Here is a 12,635-nt window from a genome sequence, read left to right on the forward strand (position 1 = left end):
ACCTAAAACAAATGAGACCAGAGTTAAAAAAAGGATAGAAACAGCACGAACAGAAACTGAAATTGTTTCAACAAGCCCAAATCTATGGTATCATTGTTTTAAACTGAAGATTAATATTCAGACAAAATTAATGGAATCTATAAGACAAATATCTAGAGAACACTTTTCCAACTTGACTACCTGAGTTTTTCCACTTACAAAGAAGGTTCCAAGAAGCTAGAAAAAACCTGAACAGAACACTAAGAAGAGGAAGTCTGGCTTCCAGTCGCATCACCCGCTTCTCCAGCATCCTGCCAGACAGAAATACCCCTGCACCAACCTCATCCTAGCAAATGGCAGGGGCTATCCAGCCCTGGAAGATATTGATCTTAAAAAGGGAGTTCTAATTTCTTTAAAACTCTATAAGGCCTGTGAATAATTACTAATCAAATGTCATAAACATGAACACAAAGCTAAACACATAAAAATTCAAGGATCTTAAGGATATTCAGAGATTTTTAAAAAAAATTTAAGAAAGGTGATTGTAATAAAACCAAGATTATATTCTTAATATTATATACAGTAGAAACTCATAATCACATTATTTTCTACTGAGCAGAATTGAGCAGGATGCAGGCCACTTTGATAAACAAGAGGGAATTTAGTCAGTAAAATAGTAAAATTAAATTTTTTTGTTACCCCAATTATACTGACATTACCACAGCGGGATATACTGAGGACACTGAATGATACTTTTTTCATACCTTATTCTCCCAACTCTTAGCTATAGGAAAAAATTAATGTCCTATCTTTTTGAATACTTATGTTTGCCTATTTCCAACATGCTGTTTCTCTTTCAGTCTTTTAATTCCCTGTTCCTTTTTTCTTCTATTATTTTAAAACAAAAAAGACAAAAAAAAAAATGTCCCTCACTTACATTAGTGATAGAAAATGAAACCCATCAAAGGTGACTTATTTTTTTTTAAACTTTCAATCATCATTAACCTGAATTCAATTTTAAAATGAATTTGGATGGTGGATCAAAAGAATGATAAATCTGTACTCCAAAGATCCTCCATCCACATCATTACTTATCACCCTTTTCACTCAGTTACATACATACTATTGTGAAAGTAGTCACTCCCAATTCCTAATGCACAGCACTACAAAGTTATCTGCAAACATACACCTTAAGCATGGCAACAATCATGCTGGGATGCAACAGAAATGCAAGACATTTACCATGCATCTAGATTGGAATCTTCCTTTCACTTCAGTAAAATGAAGAAACAAACAACAACAAAAGTAGTGTTTTGTTGGTTTGTTTGCTTGCTTTTCAATAGAGTGGGTAAAACATCAGGAAAATTTGTTTTTTTAAAAAAGTACTAGGCTCGGAAAGAAGATGGAGCTTTTCCTGGGGTTCAAATCTGACCTAGATGAGGCATACCCAAAAAGGCAATGACATAAGAAAAGAAGGGCAGGATGTGGCTGCATCACTGTGTCCTCTGGTGTGTGGATCTAATAGAATGCCGGTGTCAGAAAGATGTGAGAATTAGATTAAATCTGGCAGACACTCAGGAACTTCAATTACATCTTCATCCCATTTTCACCTAACTATCCTTTAGCTCCCTCCCTGCCCCCAGCCCACACGAGATGGATGACTGAGGGTGATAGAGTGGAGGAGCGTCAGTCCTCCGATAGCCGCATGGAATGAAGCAGGGGAGAATGAGTCATCTGGATGGTTGGATGCGGACAACTTTGATGTGGTACGACTGGTTCCTTTGAAAACCCAGAGGCTGGTGGAAGAAGATAAACTAACACATGTTATAATCCATCTGTCCCAGCAGCTATTTCTTCCTGACTCACGCTCTCCCGGTACCCCCACCTCATTACTGGTGTCTCTGTTCTCCTACTTCTGTCCTTTTGCCTTCAAAACACTCACCCACGCTGTCATCATCATTATGAACATCAGCAGAAGCTGATATTTGTAGAATAGCAGTGTGTGCCAGACATAGTACGTAATAACCATCCCTCCTGCTGGGTAGAACACTGTTCTAGTACTCCAGGACACTATAAGCAATGCTTTCACATAGAGAATCACAAGCACTAAACAAAATTCTTGAGGTCCTGTGATGTTTTGCAAGGACAGATCATTTTACTGGAACTTCTCATCAAAGGACCTGATCAAAGATACTAGCAACCTTATGTGGTATGTACAATGTAAGAAAAGAACTAAACAGTAATGAAAAAACAAAGAGATCATGCTACTCAGGGTAGAGAGTGGAGGAAGGAAATTGACCAGAACTCTTGTTTTGCTCTATTGGAGCCAGAATTCATTTAACCATCAGTGATTTATTTTATTCTATTTTTTACATAAGTTGAATACAGAGGATAAGACAATGAGAAAAGAAAGGCATTCAATCAATGTGGATTCTAAAGACAAAGATAGGAAATAGAGAAAAAATATGTTTTGTGGAAAGACAGATAGATGTAAGCATGAACAAAGAAATGCATCAATGTTCTCCAGATAGCCAGAGCCAATGGGATGAGAGAAGGCAAGAGGATAGAGGACCCAAGTAGAAGACAACAGACAGAAAGCAGTCAGCTAATGGATAAGGGAAGGCAATGAGGAAGTGACAGGGGGAAAACAGACAAAACAGTAGAGGGGAAAAAGGAAAATTAGGCACTCAACAGTTGAATGCATTCTAAAATTTAGTTAGAAGATATGGTAGTTTTCAATCTGAGGGTTTAGAAAGATATAGATGAAAGTGCCAGGCATAATGATTTCATTTGTCTGGACTACTGATATCAATTTGGAGGGGAAGGTATTGTTGAGATGACCCAACTTCTTCAGAATGAAGAACTCACCGAGAATCAAGAACTGGAAAGGTCAAGTGGGCCAAGGGCTTGACCACAATGTATTTGGCTCTTCCCAAATCATCAGTTCAATTTCCATAAAAAAACCACAACACTTAACAAAGAAACATCAAAGAGGGTGTGTACTTTCAGGAAGACAAAGAAACATGACATAGTAGTGAATCTACAGGGACCAGCCCACCAAGAGCCACTGAAATACTATTTATTTTTCAATCAGGGAAACTCCTGATCCTGTTTTTATAGTGGTTCTTAAATATCTCGACTAAAATGAACAGGTTGGTTAAATGACTCACTAGACAATAACAAATAACGTAGGAAGACAAAGAAACTATTCTTCACTACAAAGGGGAGACTTATCAAATGTTCGCTCATTCCAATGACCTGAGAATTAGTCCTATCCTTTCAGGAGTGTAGCTTATGATACAAGGTATGTTCACGGTGCAGTATTTTTCTTCCTATTCTCTTTCTTGTCATACTTCACTGTCCTTGCCTTACCTGTTACATCTGGGGCTGGAGCAACTTCTAGAATTTTATCTGCACACTTTAACTTACTCCTTCCGCAATTCAAACTGTCCACTTTGGGCCAGGCAGTAACTTCCAGCTTGAGTGGAAGGTGGAGGGTGAGAAATAAGGGTGTACACAATAGGGTCTCTGCTCCAAAGAAGCTGATCATCCAATAATGAAAGTAAGACACACACACGTAAGTAGAATATGAAGCAGCAAGGGTTAAGTGCATGATAGGAATATTAAAATAAGGAAAAATTATGACTGATTGAGGGAATTTGAAAGTGCAGGGAAGATTTTTTTGTTTAAACTGGGAGTTATGACAACCAATAAGCTAAAAATTAGGTTAAATTTTTAATTTCACAAAATAGATCAATAATGTTCCACAATCAATTTTTTTTCTGGCTGTTAGTATAAATCCCCAAAATGAAATGGCTCAGGGGGAGATGTCCCTCTTATTAGAAGAAACAATCACAAAACAAAACTTTTAAAAATCAGTCTAGATGTTTAAGACCCAATTACAAAGATTTGATATCGAATTTTAAACAGAGGCATAGTCATTAATTAATCTAGAGTCACAAAACAGTTTTTCATGATTAAACTCAGCTTATGGAGCAGAACTACAGGAAAGAAAGGCTTGGTATCTGTTAAACCAAATGTGGTTGATTTTTTGGTAACTCTAATTTCTTAGGAATTGAGCTAACTCACTCTATAAGATGATTCTTTTTAAATTCATGAAATTCTGCACTTTTACATAAAAAAAGGCAAGCACAGCATGATTTATTAAGTAGCAGGCAAAATTAATTTTAGACTAGATCAGCCATTTTGCCACCAATGAACCAACTAACACCTAACTGCAAATGTATAGCAACACAAAAATGGAAAATAGTGACAAATATATTTGATAAATACATGTTGTGATTAAGTGTGCAGTTTAAGAAGTCTATCATACAGCACCATGACCCTGTCTCAATGTTAACTCCTCTGTGCTTTGGTTTCCACATCTGTAAAATAAAGATGATAATGATACCAACTCTGTAAAATACTTTGGGCAATACCTGGTATAAAGGAAGTGCTCAAAAATGTTAGCAGCTGCTACTACAACTACCACTGCCACTGCTGTTATATCACATTATTCTTTCTCTTTTCAGTTGTGCTCATTTGGTATTTAAGCAGTGCACTAATTTTCCTTAAAAGACTTCTTTAAAACAATTTTAGAAATTCTATTTAGTTCTTTCTAACCACTAGAAGCTAAGCACCGAGAGGACAAAGATTTGTATTTGCTTTCTTAAATGCTGTATTACTAGTGCCTTGAATAATGCAGACATATAGATGTTCAATGTTTTTTTGATGCATGAATTTGAAACTCTCCTTGTTCATTTTTTCATGTTTTCTTTTTCATTATGAACCTATTTTTCTACCTTTTATTTAGTCTTTTCCTGATAGTTTATTATCTGAACTTCTAGGAGATATAGCTTAGAGAATATGCAAGTAACGCTTAGAAGTAAGTCCTCTAATACTGGGCTTGAAAGAACTGTTCACTGTTTTAAAAAGGTGATGAGGGTACATGATTCTCTGGTGAGATAGAAACTCCAAGCGTAAGCCACTGAATTTAAATTAACTCAGTAGTTTGGAAAAATCCATAGCTATGAAATCCAAGGTAAGTAACTGGTCCCAGTTGAGTAGCCTGAAAACAGTAAATGTATAATCACGCCATACTGCCACTTTCACACCCACGGTGCATAGGATTCCTATGAAAAAAAGCAACACCCACTGAAGTTGAGTCACAATAAAATGACAATAAAAACAACAATCAATCATGAAATAATCAGCAATGAGGGAGAGGGAGCAGATATAACAAATCATGTCTTGACTTCCATGAGACATTTAAAACTTAAGCCCCCAGTCATCAGGGCCTATATTCACACACTCCTTTCCTGTTGGAGTGCCTATTTGAGTGTTTACACTTCTGGTATGGAGCTCCCTCTTAATGTCAGCAAGATGTCCCTTCCTTTCTTTGAAGCTTCATTTTCTATTTCTTACCACGTCTTAGTTGTAATTTATCCAGCATTTTTATGTGTTTGCATGGGAGATTTACAAGAGTCAGTCTACCATGTTTCAAAAGCCAATTTATTTTAAAATCCTTGAAATCCCTATTGTTTTACAATAACACAAGCAGTCTCTGAAGAATATATACTAGTGTGTCTTCAGTGCACAATTAAATTGTAATTGTAAATGGGTAATTAACTGAGCAAAAATTTACTCTACTTATATAGTATTTAAGAACTATCAATCTCATCAATATTTAATTCAAAAACTGTCCTTTGCTTCAAAAAATTTGCAAATGTGCCAAATTAAAGTATAAAATAAAGTCACAATATTGATTAAATAACTGACTTAAATGTAAAAAGTACTTAACATTACACAATTACATTTTTCTTTTTAATTCTCCTGAGTTTCTATATAAGTATAGAAGAAAAATGGTAGAATATTAAAGTGTATGTCCTAAAAATACATGTGCTAAAAACATCTGAACTAAGAATAGATGTGCTAATAGTGCAAAAATATTTTCACAAGTGGGATATCCAAAGGTCACATTATAAACCCAAACTAATAACAAACAAATCACTGAAGTGACGTATGGGGGAGGAAACAAAGAATACAGTTGGCACATATCTATTAATCCTTACTCATTTAATTTTCTCAATCAGAATTTTCATGAAGTTTGATGATCAAACTGAAATGGTCTTTTCTTTCCGTTTTCAGCATTTAAAAATATCCACATGCTAAGAAAAGACCAAAAAAATTGCTTCATTTACTTTTTCTCAAAATAAAATGTCAAATAGAGAACGCTGAATTAGGCTCTTTATCTCAACTCAGCCAGAATATTCTAAAGTTTAAGAAAACTCATTTTAGAAAATGGGAGTATTTGAACAAGACTAAAAAGATTTGAAAAAAAAAAAAATCATCATATATAACATGGCAAAATCTAAATGAAAAAAGGTAGGGAATAATTTATCAAAGAAGGTCATTTCTTTTAAGAACTGAGTAGGGAGAGGACACACAAAATACAGCAGGGAGTTGTGAGCAAAGACAGAAACACATAGAATGGGTAAAAGAAATGTCTTTGCCCTGTTTGGTTTTGATATCACTGAGATCTTCTGATTCCTATAAAATTATTGAAGGCTGTATCACTAGTTCGATTTCTAATAAAACTGACATAAAGGCATTCACTTCTGGGGTATGAACATTTACAGTATCACAACTCTGTGTGGCTACTAATACCACAATCCAAAGAGGGTTATGTTGGGCTGAAGGCAGAATGTAGGGGAAGGCCGGCATTCACTTCTGGGGTATGAACATTTACAGTATCACAACTCTGTGTGGCTACTAATACCACAATCCAAAGAGGGTTATGTTGGGCTGAAGGCAGAATGTAGTGAAAGGCAATGAAAGGGGCCAGATTTTGGAAGCTTGCCTTGCAACACCACAGGAAGGGGCCAAGCTGGCATCACAAGTTGATGAATCAATAAAACTTGAAATGGGGCATGAGATGAAGAACAGATTTTTATTTGGGAAAGAGGATTCTGGCAGTACAACAGAGGAAGATTTGGCAGGATACATATTACGGATAACTTTAACAGTCTAGGTGAGAATTAGAGAGGGATTAAACTTAATATCATAGGTAATTATACAGCATGAGAACTCCAGCAATTATCATGAGCACACAGAGACTGTGAAAGTAAACCTACATTCTAAAACCAGTCTCTTCCACTCAATTCCCAATTTCTTCATCTTTTTTCCACTTTTATTAATTAATACTGCAATTCTGAATCTACAGGTTCCAAACTTTTGAAAAATCTTTGATTTCTGTCTTTGATGTCCTCAATAAACTGTCCCAGGTTTTATTCCAAAATGACCATCTCAGCAGCTTTTTATTTTGTTAATGTGGCAAAATTCATTAAAAAGCTCACATTCTCCCTTAATAATCCCATTTCTAAGGCTTCTAAAATTTTGTTTATTGTAGTTGATTTACAATATTGTGTTAGTTTCAGGTGTACAGCAAAGTGAATCAGTTATACATATACATATAGCCACTCATTTTTTAGACTCTTTTCCCATATAGGCCATTAAGAGTATTCAGTAGAATTCCCTGTGCTATATAGTAGGTTCTTATTAGTTACCTATTTTATATACAGTAGCATGTATATGCCAATCCCAATCTCCCAATTTATCCCTCCCCCACTCTAAGGCTTTATTTTAAAGACATATTCCAAAATACAGCAGACGTTCCACACATTATTACTTATAAATGTGAAAAACTCCAAAGCATTTAAGAGTCCAACAGTGAGGGTTGGACACGTAAATTAGGGCCTTAAATCTCAAAGCTAGGAAAATAATGCAGCCTCCTTAGGACCCAGTAAATTGTTTTACCTTCTAATTTTTTTTTCCTATTTGGTACTAGGAAACCAAAGAAACAAACTCGAGGCAAAAAACTGATAATTGTGTTTTTTATTCATTTGTGAAACAGATACTGAGTCTCTGATAAACACTGGGCAATTTTAAATTTAACTAAATGTAAAAAAGTTTCTTAAGTAGTACATACATACATACAAAAGGTTCTATTATGGAGGAAAATGTACTTCCCTACCTCAGTTACTGAGTTCTGTTTACTAGAATTAATCAATGTTTACAACCTCTTGAGTATCCTACCAGTTTTCCTCTTTTAATTGTGATAACTGTTATAAAGAAGATAAACAAGAGACTGAGATAAAAATAATAAAGGCAAAGTGGTTATAGAAGGCATTTCTGAGAGAGTAACATTCAAGCTTGGAAACAGAAAAAAATGGCAATGCAAAAGATGGGGAGACAAGAGAGGGGAAAGATAGCTGAAGAGTTAGACGAGGCGATCACCTTCCTCCACAGAGATACATCAGAAATACATCTACACGTGGAACAACTCCTACAGAACACCTAATGAACGCTGGCAGAAGACCTCAGACCTCCCAAAAGGCAAGAAACTCCCCACGTACCAGGGTAGCGCAAAAGAAAAAAGAATAAACAGAGACAAAAGAATAGGGACGGGACCTGCACCAGTGGGAGGGAGCCGTGAAGGAGGAAAGGTTTCCACACACTAGAAGCCCCTTCACGGGCGGAGACTGCGGGTGGCGGAGGGGGAAGCTTCACAGCCGCGGAGGACAGCGCAGCAACAGGGGTGCGGAGGGCAAAGTGGAGAGATTCCTGCACAGAGGATCGGTGCCGACCAGCACTCACCAGCCCAAGAGGCTTGTCTGCTCACCTGCCAGGGCGGGCGGGGCTGTGAGCTGAGGCTCGGGCTTCGGTCAGATAGCAGGGAGAGGACTGGGGTTGGCGGGCGTGAACACAGCCTGAAGGGGTTAGTGTACCACGGCTAGCTGGGAGGGAGTCCGGGGAAAACTCTGGACCTGCCGAAGAGGCAAGAGACTTTTTCTTCCCTCCTTGCTTCCTGGTGCGAGAGGAGGGGATTAAGAGCGCGGCTTAAAGGAGCTCCAGAGACGGGAGCGAGCTGCACCTAACAGCGCGAATCCCAGAGACGGGCATGAGATGCTAAGGCTGCGGCTGCCACCACCAAGAAGCCTGAGGTCATGCACAGGTCACTCTCCACACCTCCCTTCCGGAGAGCCTGTACAGCCCGCCACTGCCAGGGTCCAGGGATCCAGGGACAACTGCCCCGGGAGAAGGCACGGTGCACCTCAGGCTGGTGCAATGTTATGCTGGCCTCTGACGCCGCAGGCTCGCCCTGCACTCCGTACCCCTCCCTCTCCGTGGCCTGAGTGAGCCGGAGCCCGCGAATAAGCGGCTCCTTTAACCCCGTCCTGTCTGAGCGAAGAACAAACTCCCTCCGGCGACGCACACGCAGACGCGGTGCTAAATCCAAAGCTGAACCCCGGGAGCTGTGAGAACAAAGAAGAGAAAGGGAAATCTCTCCCAGCGGCCTCAGGAGCAGCGGATTAAAGCTCCACAATCAACTTGATGTACCCTGCATCTGTGGAATAGCTGAATAGACAACGAATCATCCCAAATTGAGGAGGTGGACTTTGAGAGCAAGATTTATTATTTTTTCCCCTTTTCCTGTTTTTGTGAGTGTGTATCTGTATGCTTCTGTGTGAGATTTTGTCTGTATAGGTTTGCTTTCACCATTTGTTGTAGGATTCTATCTGTCCGCTTTTTTTTGTTGTTGTAGTTGTTTTTTTAACTTAAAAATTTTTTTTTCTTAATAATTATTTTTAAAATTATTTTATTTTACCTTACTTTATTTCATTTTCTTTTATCTTCTTTCTTTCTTTCTTTCTTTCTTTCTTTCTTTCTTTCTTTCTTTCTTTCTATTTTTTCTCCCTTTTATTCTGAGCCGTGTGGATGAAAGGCTCTTGGTGCTGCAGCCAGGAGTCAGTGCTGTGCCTCTGAGGTGAGAGAGCCAACTCCAGGACACCGGTCCACAAGAGAACTTCTAGCTCCGTGTAATATCAAACAGCAAAAATCTCCCAGAGATTTCCATCTCAACACCAACACCCAGCTTTACTCAACGACCAGCAAGCTACAGTGCTGGACACCCTATGCCAAACAACTAGCAAGACAGGAACACAATGCCACCCATTAGCAGAGAGGCTGCCTAAAATCATAAGTCCACAGACACCCCGAAACACACCACCAGACGTGGACCTGCCCACCAGAAAGACAAAATCCATCCTCATGCACCAGAACACAGGCACTAGACCCCTCCACCAGGAAGCCTACACAACCCACTGAGGCAACTTTAGCCACTGGGGACAGACACCAAAAACAATGGGAACAACGAACATGCAGCCTGCAAAAAGGAGACCCCAAACACAGTAAGATAAGCAAAATGAGAAGACACTAAAAGAAACAGCAGATGAAGGAGCAAGATAAAAACCCACCAGATCTAACAAATGAAGAGGAAATAGGCAGTCTACCTGAAAAAGAATTCAGAATAATGACAGTAAAGATGATCCAAAATCTTGGAAATACAATAGAGAAAATGCAAGAAACATTTAACAAGGACCTAGAAGAACTAAAGATGAAACAAGCAACAATGAACAACACAATAAATGAAATTAAAAATACTCTAAAAGCGATCAATAGCAGAATAACTGAGGCAGAAGAATGGATAAGTGACCTGGAAGATAAAATAGTAGAAATAACTACTGCAGAGCAGAATAAAGAAAAAAGAATGAAAAGAACTGAGGACAGTCTCAGAGACCTCTGGGACAGCATTAAATGCACCAACATTCGAATTATAGGGGTTCCAGAAGAAGAAGAGAAAAAGAAAGGGACTGAGAAAATATTTGAAGAGATTACAGTGGAAAACTTCCCTAATATGGGAAAGGAAATAGTTAATCAAGTGCAGGAAGCACAGAGAGTCCCATACAGGATAAATCCAAGGAGAAACACGCCAAGACACATATTAATCAAACTGTCAAAAATTAAATACAAAGAAAACATATTAAAAGCAGCAAGGGAATAACAACAAATAACACACAAGGGAATCCCCATAAGGGGATTAACAGCTGATCTTTCAGCAGAAAGTCTGCAAGCCAGAAGGGACTGCAGGACATATTTAAAGTGATGAAGGAGAAAAACCTACAACCAAGATTACTCTACCCAGCAAGGATCTCATTCAGATTTGATGGAGAAACTAAAACCTTTACAGACAAGCAAAAGCTGAGAGAGTTTAGCACTACCAAACCAGCTTTACAACAAATGCTAAAGGATCTTCTCTAGGGAAGAAACACAAGAGAAGGAAAAGACCTATAATATCAAACCCAAAACAATTAAGAAAATGGGAATACAAACATACATATCAATAATTACCTTAGATGTAAATGGATTAAATGCCCCCACAAAAAGACACAGACTAGCTGAATGGATACAAAAACAAGACCCATATATATGCTGTCTACAAGAGACCCATTTCAGACCTAGAGACACATACAGACTGAAAGTGAGGGGATGGAAAAAAATATTCCATGCAAAGGGAAACCAAAAGAAAGCAGGAGTAGCAATTCTCATATCAGAAAAAATAGACTTTAAAATAAAAACTATTAGAAGAGACAAAGAAGGACACTACATAATGATCAAGGGATTGATGCAAGAAGAATATATAACAACTGCAAATATTTATGCACCTAACATAGGAGCACCTTAATACATAAGGCAAATACTAACAGCCATAAAAGGGGAAATTGACAGTAACACATTTATAGTAGGGGACGTTAACACCCCACTTTCACCAATGGACAGATCATCCAAAATGAAAATAAATAAGGAAACACGAGCTTTAAAGGATACATAAAACAAGACGGACTTAATTGATATTTATAGGACATTCCATCCAAAAACAAGAGAATACACATTTTTCTCAAGTGCTCATGGAACATTCCCCAGGAGAGATCATATCGTGGGTCCCAAATCAAGCCTTGGTAAATTTAAGAAAATTGAAATTGTATCAAGTATGTTTTCCGACAACAACGCTATGAGACTAGATATCAATTACAGGGAAAGATCTGTAAAAAGTACAAACACATGGAGGCTAAACAATCACTGCTTAATAATGAAGTGACCACTGAAGAAATCAAACAGGATATCAAAAAATACCTAGAAACAAATGACAATGGAGACATGACGACCCAAAACCTATGGGATGCAGCAAAAGCAGTTCTAAGAGGGAAGTTTAGAGCAATACAATCCTACCTTAAGAAACAGGAAACATCTCGAATAAATAACCTAACCTTGCACCTAAAGCAATTAGAGAAAGAAGAACAAAAAAAACCCAAAGTTAGCAGAAAGAAAGAAATCATAAAGATCAGATCAGAAATAAATGAAAAACAAAGGAAGAAAAGACAGCAAAGATCAATAAAACTAAAAGGTGGTTCTTTGAGAAGATAAACAAAATTGATAAACCATTAGCCAGACTCATCAAGAAAAAAAGGGAGAAGACTCACATCAACAGAATTAGAAATGAAAAAGGAGAAGTAACAACTGACACTGCAGAAATACAAAAGATAACGAGAGATTACTATAAGTAACTATATGCCAATAAAATGGACAACCTGGAAGAAATGGACAAATTCTGAGAAAAGCACAACCTTCCGAGACTGAACCAGGAAGAAAAAGAAAATATAAACAGACCAATCACAAGCACTGAAATTGAAACTGTGATTAAAAGTCTTCCAACAAACAAAAGCCCAGGACCAGATGGCTTCACAGGCGAATTCTAT

General features: G+C 37.8%; 1 protein-coding gene across 1 annotated transcript in view; it reads right to left on the bottom strand.

Annotated features, from left to right (window-relative positions):
* The window catches only part of DOCK4 (dedicator of cytokinesis 4), a 282,165-nt gene that overhangs the window by 189,747 nt on the left and 79,783 nt on the right, over positions 1 to 12,635 (bottom strand). Inside the window, 1 exon segment of the mRNA XM_007469745.1 lies at positions 1 to 2. This exon segment is cut by the window's left edge and continues 124 nt beyond it. Within this exon segment, the coding sequence (XP_007469807.1) occupies positions 1 to 2 (2 nt within the window).

The sequence above is a fragment of the Lipotes vexillifer genome, unplaced genomic scaffold (genome assembly GCF_000442215.2).
Source record: "Lipotes vexillifer unplaced genomic scaffold, Lipotes_vexillifer_v1.1 scaffold597, whole genome shotgun sequence".
Taxonomy (NCBI): Eukaryota; Metazoa; Chordata; class Mammalia; order Artiodactyla; family Lipotidae; genus Lipotes; species Lipotes vexillifer.